This window comes from Notolepis coatsorum (assembly GCF_963971535.1).
Source record: "Notolepis coatsorum genome assembly, chromosome: 14".
Classification (NCBI taxonomy): Eukaryota; Metazoa; Chordata; class Actinopteri; order Aulopiformes; family Paralepididae; genus Notolepis; species Notolepis coatsorum.
Window position 1 is genome coordinate 12,213,264 of NC_140178.1, and position 23,557 is coordinate 12,236,820.

Genomic DNA, 23,557 nt, shown 5'->3' on the forward strand with positions numbered 1-23,557 from the left:
AAGCAATGGAGAAATTACGGGACCATGAGAAATCTCACATTCATTCAGATGCGAGTCAAAAATGTGCAGCGCTGAAAAGTAAGCCAATGAATGCACTGCTTTCCGAAACGATTGCAAAAAAAACAAATGACAGCGAGGAAAATGCTAGAGCTGCGGTTCAGCTGCATACGATTCCTCGGGCGCCAGGGGCTTCCACTGAGGGGTGATGCAAATAGGGATGGGGTGTTATGGCAGCTGATGATGGAAAGAGTGTGCACCGAGTCTGATCCCGAGTTGAAGAATTGGCTCCAAAAGAGAGACAACTGGATGTCCAACAACATCCAAAACGAAATCTTACAGCTGTTTGCCCATGATATTCAGCGACAAATTAGAAGCAAAGCATCCAAAAGCCCATTCTTTGGTTTGAGCGCTGACGGAACCACTGATGTCACTGGAAAATAACAATTCTCGTGTAATATACAGTTCGCCGATGACAACTTGGAAGCTCAGAACTTCTTTTGGGGTTTTTACAATGCCCCAGACACAACAGCCGAGACGCTGTTTTTGTGTATAAAAGACATTATTTTACGCCTCGACCTGCCCATGGAGAGGCTGATAGGATACTGTTTTGACGGGGCCAGCAACATGTCTGGGGGGTACAGGCTAGACTAAAGGAAATGTGTCCCGACTGTTTTTCTCCACTGCGCAAAAAAAAGAAAAAAATCTCAAAGGCCGCACCCCCTACCGATTAAAAGTTCCAACGTGCCTGGTTGCCAGAGATTACCTATCATGTCATCAGGGACAGGTGCAGGCAGAGGCTGCGGCAATGCCACGCCATTAGTGGCTGCGGCGGCCGCCATGAGCTCGGGGAACAAGGCAAGCAACTCCCCTTGCGTACCTCCCTCCACGTCACTCGCGTCCCTCACGTACCGGAGGCTGCCATGTCGGGCGCCACCATCCGACGCGGCAGATAGCTGGGCATCTTGTCTCAGGGTCGGAGGTTCTAACCCAACACCGGAGAACAAGGGACCCCAAGGAGACGCAACACTCCCTGCCACACCCCGAGGGGGAGAATGATACGAATCCATTGGGGCATCAAACAAGAGCGCTCTCGCCCCCTCCATGTGATCCTCAGTTTCCATCGGAAATGGACATAGGGCAAGAGCACTCTCGTTCGGCTCCAGCACAACCCCAAAGCCAGGCCGTTTGCCCCTGCAGCTCGTCGCCCTACGACGGGAGCCTGCGTCGCAAATCCCCAGGCACCAGAGGAGCTGTCGGCCGATAGGCCATCCACTGGCGGGGGAACCAGGGCCGGAACCAGGCCATCTCACGGGAGACGGCGGCTCAACGGCCCCTCGGAGAGGCAGACTCACCACCGGGCGCCGCTCGGGCGTATCTGACTGCCACGACCGTGGAGTCAGAGCAGCCCCACGACGCACGGCGGACGCGGCAATGGAGAAGCGCTGGTGAAGGGTGACGTTGTGAGCGCTCTAACCCCCCGAAGGTGCAGACATTATGACTTAACTTTTCTCGTAAATTGGTGAGAGAGAAAAAAATAAGATACAATGTCCATGCAGCTCCTTTCCAACAACTATTTCACCACTAAACTCAAGTGGTGTATACAGACACTTGTCGGTGGTGAAAATAGGGAAGGAGCTGTTAGTATGGCCACATCCCCGCTTATGTAGAGGAGCGGATGGGGGTGTGGCCAGGCGGATGGGTGTGTACAAAGACATTTATTCAGTATTAGACTGGATATGGGATATGTTCCACTACGAGCAGAGCATAAGCTATTACGCTATATAACGTTAGGTTATGACTATAACCAAGTTCTGTTAGTTAGGGGCGATGCTTGGCATCACTACTGCACTATCTCGCGTACGTGCACGCGTACTGAATAAACCACAAATGTACCTCTAATACCAGTATTAGTCTGACCACACCCCTCATCAGCTTACCTTCATAAGCAGGTGTGTGGTCACCTGCTCTCCTCCTTCCCAAGCTTTCACCACAAGGTGAGGACAAGGGCTGCAGCGGCCGTCTGATGCCAAGCATCGCCCCTAACTAACAGAACTTGGTTATAGTCATAACCTAACGTTCTGTATCGTTAGTGGCTTAGCTTGGCATCACTACTGCACAAGGGAGGCCAAGCGGAGCCACTTGGCTGACAAATACACCCCGCTGACAGCCCCCCAAAACCATCAGAACAGGGAGGGCCGAGCCCCCCCGACCCCCCCTAATGGAGGGTATCCCCCCTATTAGAGGCTTCACGGGAAGGCGACGGACCCGACCGTGCGAAGAGGCACTCAAGCAACTTAACGCACAGGGTGAGCAGACCGTGGCTTGACCCCACGACTACACACACGCACAACCCGCATGCCACCCGGGAACGAACGGAGGAACAACCTCGTTACTGCCCCCAGAATCACGGGGCCAAGGGCAAACCCAACCCCGTGGCAAGGCCGTAGCAGCGGAGCGCGAAGGAAGACCCAGACCCACCAAAAGGACTGGACTCCCTGGAATGGGGGCCCGGAGAAGTCCATGATGCCAGCATCAAGACCCCACCAGGTGGGCACGCAGTGCCCCGCCCCCCACATCGCCAGCGTATTCGGACAAAGGCCCCTCAGTTACTGCACCTGGTATTCCCAGGCGGAATCCCATCCAAGTACTAACCAGGCCAGAACCTGCTTAGCTTCCGAGATCGGACGAGATCGGGCGTGTTCAGGTTGGTATGGCCGTAAGCCGAGCGGGCCCCGTCCCCCCAATAGTACACCGCCTGGCACACTGACCCTGCAGAACAGGCAGTCAGCATGGCCGTAAGCACACAAAAAGGTTAACCAACGGAAGCAGGCAGCGCACCGGGGAAAAACCAGGCAACAGGCTGTTAACCCTAGCCTGGAGACTGCGGACGAGACAGGCGCCAGAGGGGACAGCTGAACACAGCCGCCCCGGCGGAAGGAGCGTAAGCTGGCGGTGTTGCATGACCAAGCCTCCATTTAAAAACCCCCACCCAGAGGGGTCGAGGCAGAGAAGGCTGACACGATTGGCAGACGTCATGAACGTGCAGGGGCACCCTCAAACGGTGAACCCGGGAGTTGACACTGCTCCAACACACCAGGGAATCAACCACCTCGGTGTTACCCAATGCGGTGGTTGTTCCTATAACCCCCCAAGAAAAAACTCCAAAACACACCTGCGGGCATACACCGGCTATACCGCAGTACAAGTGTTTCAGTTTCCAAAAAGGGTTAACCCAGGCCTACGGGTCGCAAACATCACTTCGGACCGGGCCTGGCGGTACGGGAAGCACAGGGTCACCAGAGGAGGTCAAAAAACCACCCCCACAGGCCCCTCTTCGCCATGCGTGAGAGAGGAGCGAAAAATAATGGAGAACCAGCCCCTAAGCACACCGTACCTGGTATTCCCCGGCGGTCTCCCAACCAAGTACTAACCAGGACCAACCTGTGTAGCGGCCGAGATCCGACGAGATCGAGCGCGTACAGAATGACGACAGTGCTGAGTAAAAACATACCCAACCAGGGTCTCCATAGCGCTTAACCCTGTGACACCCAGACCGACCTGGCATTTTTCCCCCTGAAAAAAGCCCAAGTCCCTCAGGGTACCAGAACAGCAGATCTGCATCCCCGGCGGACAACGGGTTCAACTGATCTGGACCAGCGTGACCAGAACCAGTCCCGTGCCCTAACCACGCCGACATGCCTACTCCAGGAGAAGGGCAGATATGCGTGTTGATCTTAACATGAAAAGAAGGCGCCACCCAGACGTTCGGACGAACCGCGCCTGGTGGCCCACCCCAAGGGCGTGAGACCCCACTACATATGTTCAGATCCATCCCGTCATCATCCCCCAGACATGAACGAGAATCCGTCGACAACCCACCCAGGTCATGGGATGTGGTCGTCGGAAGAGGAAAAACCCCCATCTCAGTTGCTTTATAAAAACGCTGTTTCAACCACAAGCAACCAAGGCGTGCCAGTCAATCGCCTGTTTACAGCGAGCTAGCACTATACGTGCGTCGGGACACACCCCCATCAATGAACAGGCTATTTAGACCTGTCATTGAATCCCCAAGGCGCCCAGGGGAACGACAAGAGGGGTGTGACACTCCCTAACTCCAACACTTCTGGAATAGAAAGAAGGAAGCATCAACAGTATGTATCCCAGTCTACACAGCCGGGGTAAAAAATGTTCACATTTTTACATCCCACCACCCTCCCATAGGAAAGAGACGGGGATCCCCAGAGAGACTTCCCACGCGAGCTGTACAGATTGAAAAGAATATATTGCACCTTGAGCCATGTAAAAAAACTGGTTTTAGGGCCTCCGGGGAAGAGGCACTGAACCCATACACACTCAACAAACTAATTGAATCGAATATACATACAATAGAAAAGGACCCTTCTAGAGGGTCCACTCACTTTGACAATCTGAGGAGGAAGGCTCTGTACTCTGATGGAGGCTTCCTCACATGGAAGAAGGAGTCCGAACTCACAGAAGGCCTGAATAGGCGCTTGGTGAGGAGGAGCCCTGACCACCCCCCCTGAAAACAGATCCATCACATGGACCTGAACAGCACACGGAAGTCCTACCAACAGAGACGCGCACGGTGACGTACTCTATGGCGGGGGAATTCCTGCGGTGCACACGCCCAATATACCAGGCCGTGGGACCAGGAACTCCCTCCCCCCCCCCCCGTAACGTGCCGAACCGCCACGTGACGGGAACCTTGAAGGACAGGGGGTGTACCCCTGACCGACAGAACAATGGGGAGAGGAAAGGTTACCAGTTCACCCCTTTACGACCCCACACCCATGATACGACGTAACGACAAAAGAGAATATGACACAGTCATAGTCAGCTCTATGAAGCGTTTCACAGCTCCACACAGCGCATGAGCTAACCTGCTATCTGATTTTTACTAAGGAAAAACACAGAATAGAGAGGGCTCTAAGAACCCCGGTCCAACATACACATGTGCTTCTGTGGCCAGTACAACCCAGTTGTAGGTCACATGACACACACAACCCATCATCACCTACAAAAAATGGCAAAAACACTCAACAGAGGAACGCCGTTTTTTTCACAATGAGAGAATACATCATTCTTGATTAGTATCGACCACAGGCCTTGCTAAGCACACATGACAGCAACCAAACCAATTTCCCTTTAGGAAATAAGTTTCTCCAGCAGATTTAGCACAACCTCAGCAATCAAGCTAAGAGTTACATCGTATCCCTACCACACAAAAGACACAATTAATGCACAACATGTCTGATAGGAGGTGATAAAGTCCCCAGGGAACCGGGGGGGAAAACACAATCCTCCTATTTTACCCTCAATACGGCCAGTTAAAACAGGAAAACCTGTTAATGTGTGAACACACTGTTCATTGTCATTACAGTCTGAGAAAGAACATTCTTTTACTCACTTGTCACCAAGCATAGCTTCATAGGTTAGTTGCCTTAGTAGTGAGTACACGGTACACATAAACACCATGATGTTTCTCACACAACAACCAGATCAATACATCACGATCTGCACGGAGAAGCTAACCGCCAGTGACAAAAACAGCTCACACATAACCCGCAACGTATCCTAAATGCATTGCGACAACACACGCTTTGGGAAAAAACACCGTTATTCACAATACATTTAGCAAAGTAAAACCAGAAGACGTGTTATGAGGTCTGGCCAACCCCGTACCTACCCGGAACGCAGATCAGCGAAGTGCAGTCACAAGACACCGTAGAACACAGCCGACCTGTGTTGTTCGATCCGGGCAGCGTCGCCGCTCCAACCAGTCGCTACAGTCCTCTTTGTTGACGCAATCCCCGTCCAGGCTCAGGGCAGGGTCGACGAAACATCCCCTGTCAAGGATGACGTCGCGGTCAAGAGTGTAAAACATGTTAAAATCAAAGCACGTTCAACAGAACAGCATCAAGCCAACGGCGATCAGAAGCGAGCTCCGGCGGCGCGCGAGAAGCTAAGCTACCCCGCGCCAGCCATGGCCCTAGCAGCAAGCTAACGTTTACCCAGCGACCACGACATGCTAGCCCCGCAGCTAACAGCTGACTGGCTAACAGTAGGCCTTAAGCAGGCCATGCAGCGATCCAGCAGGCTAACGCAGCAGTTAACAGCTGACTGGCTAACCGTAAGCTATGAACATGTAAACAATGACATAACACTCACCCAGACAGGCCGCCGTTCTGAACCCCTCCTCACTTTTTAAGAGAAAAGAGAAAACAAGACGTCAACACCGCTTCACAACGGTGAACATCCGGCGGAATCAGCACAGTACCAACTGGCCTGTGTAGCTGACTTCGAACATGAATCTGCCGCTATCGCACATTACATGCACATATCCCCTCGTGAAGGAATACTCTCATTTGGATATGAAAGATGGGGTCTTAACACGGTGACAGAGAGAATCCACTCGTCCAGAACACACAGGGATCACCAGTGTCAATGGTCGCGGCCCACTAGTTAAAACTATAATGGTCTCCAGACCAAGGCCTTCTGTCGCCTAGGCGGCTAAACAAAGGACCCTAGCCTGGGGCCGGTTTCCATAAACTTTGTCAAGTAGCCCCCATAGCACTAACAGACAAGTGGAGCCCGCCAGCAAACACTACTCACCCAACCTGGAACGCACCGCTCCTCACAACAGCGGCATGTCCGACAGTTCAGCTGTGGCCTGACAGGTTTCACCCCAACAAACACAGCAAGGAACTGCAGTTGAGAAGCATGCAGCGGCGTGCTCCCAATACGAAAACCGGTGGAGGGTTTTTAGAATGATCATCATCTTCTAGACACTCCAGTACGAAGACAATATCGCCGTATTTTCTCGAAAATAGTGAGAGAGAAAATAAAGATATGATGTCAACGTATCCTTGTTTCCCAAGCTGTTCCTAATCCAATTTCTTCCATCATGGTGTCAAGTGTGGGGATCTACCGAGGCACTTCTTCCTTGTGGTGAAAGCGAGAAGGAGGAGAGCAGGTGACCACACACCTGCTTATGAAGGTAAGCTGATGAGGGGTGTGGTCAGACTAATACTGGTATTAGAGGTACATTTGTGGTTTATTCAGTACGCGTGCACGTACGCGAGATAGTGCAGTAGTGATGCCAAGCTAAGCCACTAACGATACAGAACAGTGTTTCACTGCTGAACTTTGAGTTCTGTCACTTAATTGAAGGAGTTTGATTGTAATAATTATGGGAAAACCTGTAAAATAACTGTTTCACTGCTGAACTTTAAGTTATGTCACTTAATTGAAGGAGTTTGATTGTAATAATTATGGGAAAACCTGTAAAATAACAGTTTCACTGCTGAACTTTAAGTTCTGTCACTTAATTGAAGGTGTTTCATCGTAAATGTAGGAAAAACTTGTGAAATAACAGTGTTTCACTGCTGAACTTTGAGTTCTGTCACTTAATTGAAGGAGTTTGATTGTAATAATTATGGGAAATCCTGTAAAATAACAGTGTTTCACTGCTAAACTTTGAGTTCTGTCACTTAATTGAAGGAGTTTGATTGTAATAATTATGAGGAAACCTGTAAAATAACAGTGTTTCACTGCTGAACTTTAACTTCTGTCACTTAATTAAAGGAGTTTGATTGTAATATGGGAAAACCTGAAAAATAACAGTGTTTCACTGCTGAACTTTAAGTTCTGTCACTTAACCTGTTCCACCCGTGGAATATTTTCGCCTAAAATATATACCTAGGTAAATGGAATATTGCTCCACTTCTACAAGGCTATTTGCATATTCTTGGCATCTAGGGACATCATGGACCTCAGGGAATGTATTCACAGTGTCAGAAATATTGTGTCTATTACTAGGCTTGCTTAAATTGTGATGAAACAAAGGAGAATATGAATTATGATTTTTCTTTGCATCTTTGACAGTGAATAACACCATGATAATAATGACCAAACTTAAAAGACTGCCACTGATCTCGTTCAGTACCCTCTTGAGATCATGTGTAAAGAAAAATCGAAGGAAATTAATAAAGGGAAGATGATTAAACCGAAGGTTCTGTAGATACAGTACTGAATTCTCCAATCCGGACCAATGCAATTTGAAATATTATTATTAGAGTTGGGCCATTAACGGCATTAACGTGCTGCGTTAACGCGATACTAGTATTGCGCGATAATATAATTAACGCATTAATCTAAAAAAAAAAAATGTTGTACTTATTTACCCATGCAGGGTAGGTTCTGAGCACAGATGCTTTTTTTCAGGAACGCCCTGCTTCACATTCACACAGTTCCATTCACACCTGGGAGCTGCCCAGTACAACCACAGTTGACACCATTGGCCACTGAGCAACTCCACTGGAGCAGTTGATTTGCATTGGCAGGGTTTGGCCCTGTCTGGCACCCAACGGGAAAAATATTATAGGCACTATAAGTAGACACCGCTACATAAAACAAGCTGGTCTGCCTGAGTGACTGGTGGAATAAGGAGAAATAGAGATTGGACTGATTGAGTCAAGCCATGTCACATAGTTCAAGTTTGAAATGCTTCTTTCTGTTTTGCTCCTGAGAGTGTGCTAGATACTGTACTGTACTGGTAATATTATTTATTTGTGTTAACTTCTGAATAAAACAACTTATTAAACACAAGTACATCTTATTGAACATTATTTTGATATTTCATTACCAATTATCATAGCAAAACAGCTTTTTCAAACAGTCTGTAATGCATTTTGGAAACGGGAGATGGGCTCATGGTGTAATGGGCCACCTGGCCCGAGAAACATAAGGAGGAAAGAAAAAGTAAGGACTTACTTCTGGTCATTATTTGGGTAGAACACACATTTTTTGAATGCCTTCGGCAGGTTTTTTTCTTTTTTTTAGCCATTTTAATCTAGATTAATCTAGATTAAATCCAGGATTGCAGATAGATTAATCTAAATAAAAAAAATTTATCTATGCCCACCTCTAATTATTATAGAATATAGAATATGATGCTTATAAATTATGTTATTATAGCCAATTCGCACATTTATATATATATATACATACATACATATATACATATATTATCTTCCAAATGCAAAATCCAAGTTCAATTTGGATTTAGTATCACCAGCAGTGGCGGCTCTGCCACTAGGGGCGCACGGGCGCCGCCCTACCTGCTGTTAAATCAGAGAAGAAGAAAATTAAACTTTTTAGTTTTTTGTTTTATAGCCCTATAAATAATATAAACATGTTTAAAATGAATAATATTTACTCATTTTAAGTATGTTTGTATTTCCAATGCACAATATAACGTTATTATCTAAAATAAAAAACACTCGTTTTCCTGAGCAGGAAGTGACTCAAGTTTTTTTAATTTATTTATTTTTTCGTATTTCTCGGCCCGGGCTAGACGCGATAGCGCTCTGAGTGCGCGTCACAGTTTGATCGCTGTATCCGTCACAGCCAATCAGTGCATAACGCGTTGTGCGTTGAAATATGACTATTATGTTGGAATCCGGGCACGATTTGAAGCGGTCTAGCCAGTAGCGTCAAGAATTTCTGTAGCCGCATTTCGCGGAGACGCTCTCTGATTGGCCGACGCCAGTATTTTTTTCCGTAGCAGAATTTCACAGAGACGATCTCTGATTGGCCGAATCCAATTTCTAATGTTCCAATTCTAGCTTATTCCTAGGTTGGTCCGTTGGTGGTAGAGATAGTTGTGTTGTTGTGAGATGCAGGCAGCTGTTTGTCTTAGAGCGTGCCGTGACTGCAAGTTCTTTAGACTGTTAAGCTTAGGCACTCTTTCAAAGTTGGTTAAGGTTAGAGTTTGTCTTAGAGCATGGCGATAGAACGCCAGGTAGTTTGCAGTCTGTTCGAGCGGAAATGGACAAAGGAATGAAGTACTTGTGTTGTGTGGTGCTGCTAACTGCTAACAAGCTAACACTTGGCTAACAAGCTATATGGCGGATGCAGTCTGGACACAGTGGACAGTGGTCTGGAATACATCAACAGTGGATTATACACTACTTTATCAAGGCAAGCCCTCCTGCCCTGGACGTGTCAACTAAACAGTGAGTCTCTCTCTCTCTCTCTCTCTCTCTCTCTCTCTCTCTCTCTCTCTCTCTCTCTCTCTCTCTCGCGCGCTTTTGGATTGAAAATACGTGGATTATGGCTTGTTCAATATCGTCTATGTTTGAATGAATGAATGAATGAGAACTTTATTAACAGATTGCAGAATGGGTACAATACAGTACGGCTCAATACACACAATTGTTAAGGGGATGCAGACCAGAGAAAGACGTTTGTCTTGTTTACATCAGGGTCCCAGATTTTCGATTCATATCGATAGTTTAATAGCTAGCCTTGGCTCGTTTAACAATATGCAAAATATGTGTACAGCCCTGTACTCATACTGAAGTTATTCTTGGTATATAATAGGTCTGATTGTGTAACGAATCGATTCCACGTCGCGCTGTGTGTGAGAGAGAGAAGGAGAGAGGGAGAGATCTGCGTGTGTTTGGAGACGGAGCGAGTTTTGTTTCTAACTTTTCTATTTATATATTGTGTTTCAAGTTGTGAATTAGACTATACTTTATTTGACTGGTTGTGTGTTGTTGTAGTAACAGCTGAGCGACTCGTTCATAAGAGCCGATTCATTGCCGTGAGCGTGAGTCGAATCGCTCACGTCTTGCCATGAGTCGGTTGCGTGGTACTGTACATGTTTGCAAAATGTTTGGTATAGCGCCCCTAGTGGCGAAGCATCCACGAGCCGCTACTGATCACCAGGCATGCATAAGAACAGATAATGAAATCTACTGTAATCTACTGTACTTTAAAATGTTCCCCACAGTGCAACCGTTTTGAAACTAATTTCAGATCTAATTGTTCCTACATGTTAACAATAGGGAAGAGAAACTAACTGCGTTTAAAAAAAAAAATCTAAAACGTTACCTTTTGTGGCTTATTATCCCAAATAATAAGTTATTGAAATAATTCATAGAGCTCTGAACCTTGAACCCCATATGATCTTCCAGGAAGTGTAGTTCGGAAAAATGTCAACGCTGATCGACAGCTATAGACCACCGCAACACTTCCGGGATTCTGAAATCGGGGAGGAGATTGCGGGGGGGTCAAATGAATGAATGTGGATGAGAGCCTTGACATTAAGTGATTGCAGATACGGCTGTGGGGGTGCTAGAGACATGATCGAATAGACTTGTATGTGCCTGAGTCTCCTGAACAGGGGGCGAGACATTTCCCCATGCACATGCGCAGATTGGCCACGGAGTGTGACGCAACGCACATCCACCTGGAATGTTCCATTAGAGGGGCATTAGAGGGGGTGTTGTGTTGTGAGAATGATAAGATAGAATTAAATATACAGTAAAAGGAATACAGTACAAATATACAGAAGTCTACAGTAAGTGTAATATTGCACAGTGTTGTGCATTTATAATCAGTAGCTTAGGCTACATAGTAGGCTAATAACAGCCTATTCTAGTCTAGCAGGTGCTGGTATAGAAGTATAATATATGACATATATGACATATATGACATTTTTTGCCTAGATATCTAGGCAAAAAATGTCATAGATGACTGAAAATCAACATTACTAGTCTATACCAGCACCTGCATTAGCCTACTATGTAGCCTAAGCTACTGATTATAAATGCACAACACTGTGCAATATTACACTTACTGTAGACTTCTGTATATTTGTACTGTATTCCTTTTACTGTATATTTAATTCTATCTTATCATTCTCACAACACAACACCCCCTCTAATGCCCCTCTAATGGAACATTCCAGGTGGATGTGCGTTGCGTCACACTCCGTGGCCAATCTGCGCATGTGCATGGGGAAATCGATGCTTAAAAACGGTCTTTTTCGCTGCCAATTTAGTTCTGATCGATTAGGAATGTCTCGCGCCGTGTTCAGGAGACTCAGGCGCATACAAGTCTATTCGATCATGTCTCTAGCACCCCCACAGCCGTATCTGCAATCACTTAATGTCAAGGCTCTCATCCACATTCATTCATTTGACCCCCCCCGCAATCTCCTCCCCGATTTCAATGTAACGCGGAAGTGTAGTGGTCTATGCACCCCCTCTACAGAATGGCCGCAAAAAGACTACAATTCCCATGGTTCAACATTTCCAAAATGGTCACCCTCGCGAGTAGACTTCATAAAATCGAAAAGTTAAATCTATCTAAAGGCACTTTTAACCTATTGCTAAACTAACGTATAGATGATAATATACATTCTACATGCTTTTGTGACATGTTAGTGATGTTAATACTTGAAAACGTTTGATATTAAAATAGCTAAATGTATGCAACACTCTGAAAAATATTGATTTATGACCAGATGTCATTTTGGGGGTCGGTACCGGTCTCGTCGGGTGGAACAGGTTAATTGAAGGTGTTTCATCGTAAATGTAGGAACAACTTGTGAAATAACAGTGTTTCACTGCTGAACTTTAAGTTATGTCACTTTATTGAAGGTGTTTGATCATAATTTTTTTAAATACTGAAAGTTGCCTTATTTTCACATGATAAAATGATGAGTATCTTATGTGTTTTTTTTACATACAATTTAATGTCATTTAACATTCAACACAATTAAGCAAATACATGTATTTAAAAAAGAATTACCTGTAGAATAACTGAAGGTGTTTACTGTTTTTTAATTAGATTATTTTCTTTTTTTAACATTACATTTAAAGTTTAACAGCAAAAAAACAGAAAGTTGCCTTATTTTCACACACAGTAAAAGGATGTATATTCTATGTGTTTTACATGTAATTTAACATTCAAGACAATTAAGCAATGGAATAATCCTAAAAAAAAAAAGATAATTTCTTATTAAATCAATTTACAGATTACAACCTTTATTTAATGGTTAATATTTGTATCAAAGGTTATTTACTGTATTTTTACACTTAACACTTTCAGTGCCAGCCATGCAGGGCGCTAAAGGGCTCCATATGCCAGCGTCCACTTCAATGATAGAGCTCTCATATTTTCAAATGCATAAACTATGTCTTAAATTATGTGTCTAATCTGGCTAATCGCTTATCAATGACTTGTTTGCAGTCAACATTGTCGAAACGGATTTTTTTTTAATCGGTTCATTTCCGTTTTATACCATTTTCAAAAACAATTTTTTTTTAAATTTCAGGGAAATTTTTTTTGGCCTATTTATGAATCGTTTTCAAATAAACGCTAGATTATCGATAGTATATGTGAGTATATGTGTACTTATGCACGCTATATAAGCGGGCTGAAAAATCGAATCTCTTATTTTCTGATCGCACACACACACACACACACACACACACACAGACACACACATATGGCACACGTTGATATCTCTGTGAAAAAAGTTCTGGTTATCCTAAGACTGGTAAAATAGATTCCTTACCTCAGATCAGATGTTCTCCAAAAAGATTATTCCACTTCCTGATCGCCATTCCAAATACCGATCGCGTTTATTGATCCAACGCTGGATACTGGAAATATGTATTCCACGCTGTTTTGGGGCTCAGAAATTAATCTGCTCCTCTCGGGTGGATTGCCCGATAAGTAAAATGCGGAAGCTGGATTCCCCCCCCCCCCCCCATGTGTTTCATTCAGTCTAATCCAATGGGGTGCAGTACAACAGGGAGAGACGATAGGGGGCGGTATTTTCCCAATGGAGCTCAGAGAGAGTTTGCAGCACTAACGTGAGACTAGATTGATGAAATATGAATTCTAATCGCTAATAAAAAAGAAAAAAAGCAAGATTTATCGTCGCTGGCACTCAACGGTTGGCATGAACTAACGATAAATTTCGTCACTGGCACTCAAAGTGTTAAAGTAGAAAAACAAGAGTAATCTGTAAAATAATACAGTGAATGCCCCGTAAAAAAAAAAAAAAAAAAAAAAATTAAGTGTGTGGCCTGGTGCGTCTGAATGTCCCGGGTTAAATTTGTGTCCCAGTCCGCCCCTGGTTGTGGCCCTTGGCCTTGGCCAGTTCATACTGCAAGTCCTTGATGGCGATGTTCTTGAAGTCTAAAATGTCCTCGATGTTGTGTGTGACCACACCGAGGGCGGTTGGGTCCAGGTTGGTGGCAGATCTGAGCACCTCGTTTAGCAGCGCCTCCTTCTTCTCCAGGGTGTCCGTCAGCCCCTCGATCTTCCTCTCCAGCAGGAGGTTCTTAAAGCCACTCTTCTGCTGCACCTCCTGGATGGCCTGGGTGAACTTCGTATACAGCTCGTCACTCTCCGCCTGGAGCTTGCTGAATCTCTGCACCAGAACCCCGTGTTCCAATTTCAGATCCTTATACTCCTTGTTTCCAACCTTCAAGCGTGCTTTGGCGAGCGCCAGCGACCCCTTGTCCGTCGCGTAGTGGACCATGCTCTTTCGCAGCTCGGCCAGATCCTCCTGGGCCTGCACCAGCGGCCCTTTGAGTTTCTTGTTCTCGAGCACAACCTCCGCCATGTCCTTCTCCAGACACTCGTCCTTCTTCTTCATTTCGACAACTAGATCCTTTTGCGTGTTAATGGCCAGCAGGTTGGTCGTTGTGATTTGATTGTAGTAGTCCTTCATATCGCCGAAATCTTTCTTGTGGTTCTTGATGAGAGTGCTGATCTGGTTGTCCTTCCTCGTCTCGATGTCGTGTACCTCCGCTTTCCGCCGGAGGTCCTGCTCCTGCCGCAGCAGCCCCATCTTCCTCTCGTAATTCACCTCGATCTCTCGGACTTGCCTCTCAAATTCATTTCTCGTTTTGGTCAGATCTTCGTTGCTTTTCAATTCGCGCTCTTTGACTTCATTTTGGTTGGGGGACTCCTTCTCCTTGAGGTCCACCGTGAGAGCGCGGATCCTCTGGTGGAGTTCACCCTCCGCCTCGTCCTGTTGCTCCTGCATCAGCTTGGTGGAGAGCATGCCCTTTTCCTTCCACTCACAAATGCTGTTCTGGTGTTCGTACACGAGGTGCTTCACCTTCTGCTTGTACACCTTGATCTCCACCTGGTGGCGCTCCTCTTGCTCCTCCATCTTACTGTCCCTGTTCCTCAGGTCGGCCTTGCTCTCCTCCAGGTGTCTCTTGCCGATCTCCCAGAAGGTGTGGATCTTGTCCCTCTCCAACTGGAAATAGTTACTCTCATCCCTCTCCCTGTCCAGCTCCTCGCGAAGGCGCACAATGTCCTCCTCCAGCGTTTCCTTTGTCACCGTGGGTTTCTTTTCCTTGGCGGCCTTCTCTTTAGGAGGCATCCTGAAATTGTCCGTAAAAACAGTTATATAATATGCAGTATTATAGAGGTCTGAAGTTAACGTCGCCTAGCTAACTTTAGTTAGATAGAGCTAGCACTATGGTTAGCACAAGGATACCCAGTTAATAAAAAAAATAATTAAAAAACCTTTGTTTTTTATTTTAAAATGTATCTGATTAAATTAGTATTTTTTTCTTTTATTAAATCAACTTTCCAGCCCCCTGTCAAACTGTCAAATGATGTCAACTGTCAACCTGAATTAACATTCAGTATTCACTATTGTCTGATTCAATATTAACATTCAGTATTCAAGTAGAACAGCTAGCTAGCCGTTGTGGACACTCATCTTTCCAAAGCAAAACGGTAGGCAAGGCACCTTGGTTGAGCAATGCGGGCTTCAATCTATGTTGTTTAGTCTATCTGTTCAGTACTGTTCAGTACTGTTCAAAGATGCACAATGAGATCTACTGAGAGAATTGTTGAATAGATACACAAATGTTCTAGAATCTTTGATTATGACATCATACTGTGACATCACAAATGTTCTAGAATGTACTATTATGACATCATACTGTGACATCACAACGGCACATGTTTGAGTTCCATTTGAATAATATAAATAATATGTATGGTAAGGCTGTCCCCGAAGCCTGTTTTTGGGATTCAAACTTCGTCAGGGTTCTTCGACCGGACGTTCGAACCTTAGTTTTTAATAAAAAGAATTAAAAAAAAGAAAAGAAAAAGAAATGTTTATACTAATTTTTTTTTTATCCTCAAACTAAATACTCTATTTGAATAAAGTGATTCAAACTTCGTCAGGGTTTTTCGAACGGACGTTCGAACCTTCGTTTTTAATAAAACATTTTAAATTAAACAAATATTTTAAAAGAATTAAATAATTTTTTTCTTTTTTTTCTTTCTTTTTTTTTTATCCTCAAACTAAATCCTCAATTTGAATAAAGTGATTAATCTGATTAAATGAGTGTTTTCTTTTATTAAATGTATGTTGTGTATGTCATAAATGTCACTATGAATTGAAAATGGGGGACCCTGATGTAAACAAGACGAAAGTCTTTCTCTGGTCTGCATCCCCTTAACAATTGTGTGTATTGAGCCGTACTGTATTGTACCCATTCTGCAATCTGTTAAATACATTTTTCATTCATATACATAAATGCATACAGGACAGTCACAAGTAACAGTGTCAGTCAGTGACGGATGCTTGCCTGTCTGCAAAGGGGGGCGGGCCAGGGCGTTTAGTGTTCGGACTGTGAAAAAACTGTGAAGCGTGTGTGTCTGGTTAAAATGGACCTGTAGCGACCTGAGGGCATGCGCTGGTGGGAGGGATTGTTGACTATTTTACCAGAGCAGGTGACTGTGCGTGAGGTGTAGATGGAGTCCAGAGAGGGGAGGGGGCAGCCAATTATTTTGGAGGCTGTCTTGGTGATGCGTTGGAGTTTGTGTTTGGTGTGTTTGTCAGTGGAACCGTACCAGACTGTGATGGATGAGGTGAGGATGCTTTGAATTATGGTAGTGTAGAATTGGACCAGCAGGTGTTGTTGGACTCTGTACTTCCTCAGTTGCCTGAGGAAGTACAGGCGCTGCTGGGCCTTTTTGATGATGGCAGTGGTGTTAATGTCCCATTTGAGTTTATTGCTGATGTGGGTGCCGAGGAACTTGAATGATTCAGTTAGGGTTATGGGTTGGTCTGAGATGGTTATTGGGAGTATATGTGTTTATTTTTAAGTCCTGAAGTCTATGGCAACTTCCATGGTTTTGGAGGTGTTGAGCAGGAGGTTGTTGGATGAGCACCACCTCCTGCCGGTAAATTGACTTATCATTGTTGGAGATGAGGCCCAGGATGGTGGTGTCGTCGGCAGGGGTGCATTGCTCATGGGACGGGGTTGCACACAGTGCAACCGGCTCTGTGAGCAGAAGCACGTGCACGTGCATGCACATCACAGGAATGCGCAATGATCCCAAGAAGGACGACGCCAAGAAGGACGACGATGATCCCACTGATATAATGGCCATTGCTGGGCTAATTGCTTCTTCAAGTGAAGAGCTCAGGCAATCCATAACCAACGAAATCAGAACATCCACTATATCGCTCGAAGCCAAACTCGACAACCTCTGGGCGTCGGTTAATGATAATACCGAGCGTTTTAACACCGTGGAAAACGGCTTAAATACATGGTCGGGCAGGATGGAAGAGCTTGAGGCTAGGTGTACGACTCTAGAAGCAAGCAACGACAAGCTAAAATCGAAGCTAACCGACGTCGAGTCCCGTAGCCGCCGATCCAATATTCGCATATTAGGACTGGATGAGTCCGTGTATAGCGACCAACCCAGTGACTTTTTTGCAAAGGTACTGGCTGATATTCTGGGGAAAGAGATCCTTCCTACGCCACCTGAGTTGGACCGGTGTTACAGGGCCGGTGCCAAAACAACAACTAGCTCCAGGCCTAGAGCAGTTATTGCTCGTTTACATCATTATCGAATAAAAGAAAAAATTACGAAGGGAAACCAGTCCAAATCTTTGAAGAATACTGTCCTGAAGTCGTGGAGCAGCGTTCCCGCTACAGAGATGTCATGGGCCCCCTCTACAAGCTAGGTCTCAAGCCGTCTCTTCAGTACCCTGCAAGGCTTTTCATCACGACCAAAGACGGCGCGAGAAAACCGATTCCTTCGGCGCGGAAAACCGTTGCCTTCTTGAAGACCCAGGATGAAGAGGCCACGACACCGGCCTCACCATACCGTGGAAACAACGGACTTCACAGCGGAGCATCGCCCTCCTCCGGCCTGGTGAACGCACTGCACACGCATGCAGTACACATGTAGAAAGTTTCAACTGCCATGATTCTATCCATAATGACATCATAGTGACATCACAGGTAACATGTTAAATCACCATGAATATACCACTGCACTGGCTTTAGAATTATGTAGAAAGTTTCAACTGCCATGATTCTATCCATAGTGACATCATAGTGACATCACAGGTAACGGACTTCACAGCGGAGCAGCGCCCTCCTCCGGCCTGGTGGACGTACTGCACATGCATGCAATACACATGTAGTATAACCCCGCCCCCCCTTCTCTTGCAATAGTTCCAATTCTATTTTTTTTTGTTTTTTTTAACTTAGCCATGTTCTTGTGAATTTACTCTACGTTTTGAGGCATCTTTTCTTTTCTTTTTTGGGAGTGTGGCAAGCAGCCACTGAGAGAATAATCTACTTATGGTAGGTTTGAGGGTTTTAGGCCCTATGGTAATATACATAGGGTTGTTGTGGTTGATATGCTCGGTCAGGGGATACCGGACAAGTATTTTGAAGGGGGGGAGGGGGGTGGGAATGGGGGATTGTGTTTTTTTGTTTTTCTTTTCAGTCGACTGTTTTATGTTTGTTTTTATGCTCACGCTCGGATCTCAACAGGACCTTAACAAATGGATATATATCTATTATGGTGTGCTACTCCAGACGAATTACACTCAGGCATACTGCAACCTGTTTAGACTATGGCTAATTTAAATATCTTGATTTGGAATACAGGGGGTCTTAATATTCATCATAAACGCACAAGCGTATTACCTTGGATAAAAAGACAACAGGTTGATGTGGCTCTTTTAAGTGAAACGCATCTTTTAATGGCTGACATTACAAAGCTGGCGGATAAAGTCTATCATAACATACGCTCCTCTTCCTTTGGCACCAAGGCCCGTGGTGTAGCTATAGTAGCTAAACGGAAGTTGAATGTTAAACTATTAGACATATGGTCTGATGCAGATGGTCAAGTTACTATTGCCAAGATAGATTACTTTAACAAGAAAATTGCTCTGGTAGCGGCTTACTGTTTATGACGCTAACTTCTATGCTATACTCACTGCAGCGATGCTGGATCTCCCTGAGTATTCATTTATAGTGGGTGCGGATTTTAATGCCATCTGGAATCCCTTGATTGATAAATCCAATCACACCACAACCAATGACCAGAGACAGGCCTCCACGGCCCTACAGGCCTGGTCCAAGGACACAGGGGTAATTCATTTGTGGCGGTCGCTCAATCCAACTGCACGAGATTTTTCCTTTTTCTCAGCAAGACACAAAACCTTTTCTAGAATAGATTATGTTTTTGCGTCCCCTAGACTATTTGATAGCTTTGACGTTGAATTGGGGCCCACTGCATTGTCAGACCACAAATATTTATTTCTAAAGGGTTCACTCAGTAGAATGACATCCCGGGCCCCTAGATGGCGCTTTAACTCGACACTGCTGAAGAACAAGGAATTCAACCTGCAATTTAAAGAAAAACTCGTTGAATTCCTGCAGTTTAATGCTGGATCGGTACAAGACCCCAGAATTTTATGGAACTCGGTTAAGGGTTTTATCAGGAGTAACACTACTCTCTTTGCCTCTAACCTCCGTAAGGAACGTCTCTCCAAATTGGTAGAACTGGAAGGGCTTCACTCCACGTTGTTCTCCTCTCTGCAGCGCAACTACTCTGGTCGACTGGAGTTTCAAATTAAAATGTTGAAAAAGGAGATTAACTCCATCTTAAGACAACAATCTGAATTTCAAATGCACAGAACAAGACAACATTATTACTTTCATGGCTCTAAACCTAGTCACCTACTAGCTATGAAGATACGGGCCAGTGAACAATTTGCGGATATCCCTGCCATCAAGGTCCAACGGGGGAAGGTTACCACCGACCCCAAAAAAATCAACAAGACTTTTTGTTCATTTTATTCCAACCTGTACGAGTCAGAAGTGATCTTTGATCATAATAAGCTGGAGGAATTTCTTGATCAAATTAACTTACCACAACTCTCAGAGGATGACGCTAAACGGTTAGATGCACCTATTACACTAGAGGAACTTAGGGAGGCGATTGCTGACTTGCAAAGTGGTAAGGCCCCTGGCTGGGACGGTATTCCGCCCAAACTGTACCTCTCATTCTGGGATGTACTTGGACCCCTATTACTTGATATGATTTTACACTCAATCAAAGCGGGAACATTTTCCAGGGATGTCAATATGGCACTCATATCTTTCCTACTTAAGAAAGATAAGGACCCCACCGAATGCGGCAGCTATAGACCCTTAAGCCTCCTCGGAACCGATCTCAAGCTGTACGCTAAGGTGCTAGCCATCCGACTTCAAAAGCATATGACATCTCTAGTTCACCCTGATCAGACAGGCTTCATAAGAGGCCGCCTGATCACGGATAATATTAGACGGTTACTGCATGTGATCGATGCCAGCAAGGATGCCGCGACCCCTATGGCTGTCATATCCTTAGACGCGATGAAGGCCTTTGACAGATTGGAGTGGTCTTATTTATGGGCAGTACTTAGAAGGATGGGGTTAGGTGAAGGGTTCATCCATATGATCAAAGTGCTATATACAGGTCCATCGGCCATGATTTCAACAAGTAAACTCTGCTCGCCACTCTTCCTGTATCGCGCTCGTCCAGACAGGGTTGTCCTCTTAGTCCCGGACTATTTATTCTATCCCTCGAACCTTTAGCTCAGTACATAAGACAATCCCAGACCATATCACCGGTCTCAATTAAGGGCACACAGCATCACATCAGCCTATATGCATATGATGTACTCTTGTTCATGCAGAACCGCGCCACCTCCCTACCTCATCTTCTCAAAGTAATAGATGATTTTGGCAGTCTATCGGGATTTAAGATCAACTGGCCAAAATCAGCCTTCCTTCCACTCAATGTCTCAGACCTGACTCTCGATGCTCCTTGTGTTCAAACGGTGCTATTGGTACATATATGCATATGTATTGGGAATGCCCTCCTGTTGAGACCTTCTGGGAAAATGTTACCACTCAATTATCAGAGATTTTATCTCTGACCATACCGACACCTGTTCCAGCCTGTTCCAGCTGCTGAGGTCAGGCAGACGCCTGCGAACACCAGCTACTAGGACAGAGAGGCTTCGGCTCAGCTTCTTCCCCCAGGCCATCAGAGCCTTGAACAATGAACACTGAGTGTCACAGAACACTGAACTCTCTCCACACACAAGCACACATTAGCACACACACGACACGCACGCTGTGCACGCTCGCACACTAGCAGCCACTTTAACATGAGAAAGCACTCACTCATGCTGCACACGCCCACACTTATGGCCACAAAGGAAAGGTCACTTTAAAAATAGTATAGTAACAGTGTATTGCACTACCAAAGGACCTAGCATGTCCTTCATGCTCTGTAAATAACTATGTACAAATACTGTGATGTCCCACTATGTTACCTGTTTATTGCACAATGTTGTTATTGGATTCTATTATATGTTGTACTACTGTATTGCACATCGTTGCGGGCAAGACCACCCGCATTTCATTGTATACTTGTATGCCGTGACAAATAAAACTCTTGACTCTTGACTTGACTTGATACTGCCTTCTGTACTGTTGTTGAATGATGTTATCAACCTCTGTACATGTAAAGAGACTCATTTTGGCGGGTCTTACAGCTGCCAAAAAATGTATAGCGTCACACTGGATTCAACCGGATAAAATGTGCCCGAAGGTATGGATTCTCACCTATCTCGATGTGATTTATCTAGAGATATTAACTGCGCGGGTTTTAGGTGTTAATGAAGCCAGCATCGCAGTCTGGGTGGCTGTGGTGGATAAGATAAAGGAACGCATATAATTTTTTTTGGTTTTTTGGTGTTGAATGAAGTAACCCGCGTTGTATTTATAATTTTTATGTCTTTTAGTCTATTTTCATTCTGATTTAATTACCGGACTGTCATTATTGTTATTATTATTTCTGTTATTGTCCTGTGAGTTATTGTTGATTATTACTCGCTAAGTACCCACCTGGCTAATTTGCATAACAATAGCGCAGGTCGTCAGGTGTGCTCAAATACGTTCTCAGATACATTCACACAAAACTTGTGAATGAAATGTGTTACATTCCATTCGTAGAGGCAATTAGGCAGTCTTTAGTCTGTGCGTATGTGAGGGAACATTTATGCGCGGGAGCGCGCACACGTGCACGTGGCGTCATTAAAACACAGTGCAACCAGCTTTGAAATCAGCAACACACCCCTGGTCGTCGGCGTACTTGAAGGCCTTGACTGAACTGTCCAGGGGGGTGAACTGGTTGGTGTAGAGGGAGAAGAGCCAAGGGGAAAGGACACAGCCCTGGGAGGCCCCAGTGCTGAGGGTCAGAGGGCGGGATGATTTATTGTTTACCTTGACTGTTTGGGTTCAATTGCTGAGGAAATTGAGGATCCAGTGGTTGGTGGTTGGGTTGATGTCAATGTCCTGTAGCTTATGGAACAGATTATTGGGGTTCACAAACCGCGAATTAAGGCCTTGTCCAGACTAAAACGATTTTGATCTGTTTAGTTTTCGTTTCGTTTTAAGGTTTCCGTAAAACGAAAACTTCTAAAGATAATAAGTGCATGCCACAAATGTACTAAATAAATGTCTTTCCTGTTTTTTATTTTGAAAACCCCCGACCGGAAGTGTTATAGTGTCTGTTGCTAGCAGCTTAAGGGCCCGGGTCCACCTGCCTCATATTTATGACCGCAAGCGTCTTTTTTCAATGTATCCCAATGGGGAGGGAGCGTATGCGGCCGCCTATAGGAAATGCGCTGCAGTCGGCTTCTTTTTTCAGCACCTGTGTGCGGCCGCACCCAGCGTTTAAAGTTGAAACTTTCTGAACTTTTCAGAGCGATGCGCTGAGCGTCTTTTCATATCTACCACTCTGTTTGTAACCTGACACCGGAGCTGCCTGCCTGTCTACCCACAAGAGACAGCACAAATAATAATAATAACTACACGAATACACTAATAAAAAGCTAATAAAAAGCAAAGAGCGAACTGTGGTGTCATGTAATAACAATATATATATAATTAATATACAATAAAGTATATTAAAATATACTATATGTACAAAACCGCGGCGGTAAAATACGATAAAAGTTATTATTACAAGATGGCTGTCATGTAGGTGTCGATAGAGTTCTTTCTCTCTCATCATCAGGTAGGTTGGTGACTGACAGCTCGTTGTCATAGCTACAGCGTTGTTTTTTTTTCACCGCAAGCACTCCACGGCGCACTGCCAGCGTTTTTCAGCTGGAAATGTGAGCTAAGTGGACGCATGCCCTAACGCTTGTAAAGATGGTGACGCAGTGGGGGACGCCTATTCTTTAATCCCAGCCGAAGAGTGCTGCCGAGTGCTTCCGCGTTTTCCCTGATTGGCCGCGACACGCCCCGCGGCAGAGCGGAGCGGCAGAGCTTGCGGCATTATGTAGCCGTAATCCCCGTTGTTTTTCCATCGACGCTTAGCTCAACTGGTA

General features: G+C 45.2%; 1 protein-coding gene across 1 annotated transcript; it reads right to left on the reverse strand.

Moving 5' to 3' along the window:
- Nucleotides 1-13,930: 13,930 nt before the first annotated feature.
- Nucleotides 13,931-15,220, reverse strand: LOC311240417 (dynein regulatory complex subunit 4-like; the record flags this gene model as incomplete). The annotated part of the gene is made up of 1 exon (XM_084329003.1): nucleotides 13,931-15,220. The coding sequence occupies one exon, from the start codon at nucleotides 15,218-15,220 to the stop codon at nucleotides 13,931-13,933; it is 1,290 nt and encodes a 429-aa protein (XP_084185129.1).
- Between the last annotated feature and the right edge of the window lie 8,337 nt (nucleotides 15,221-23,557).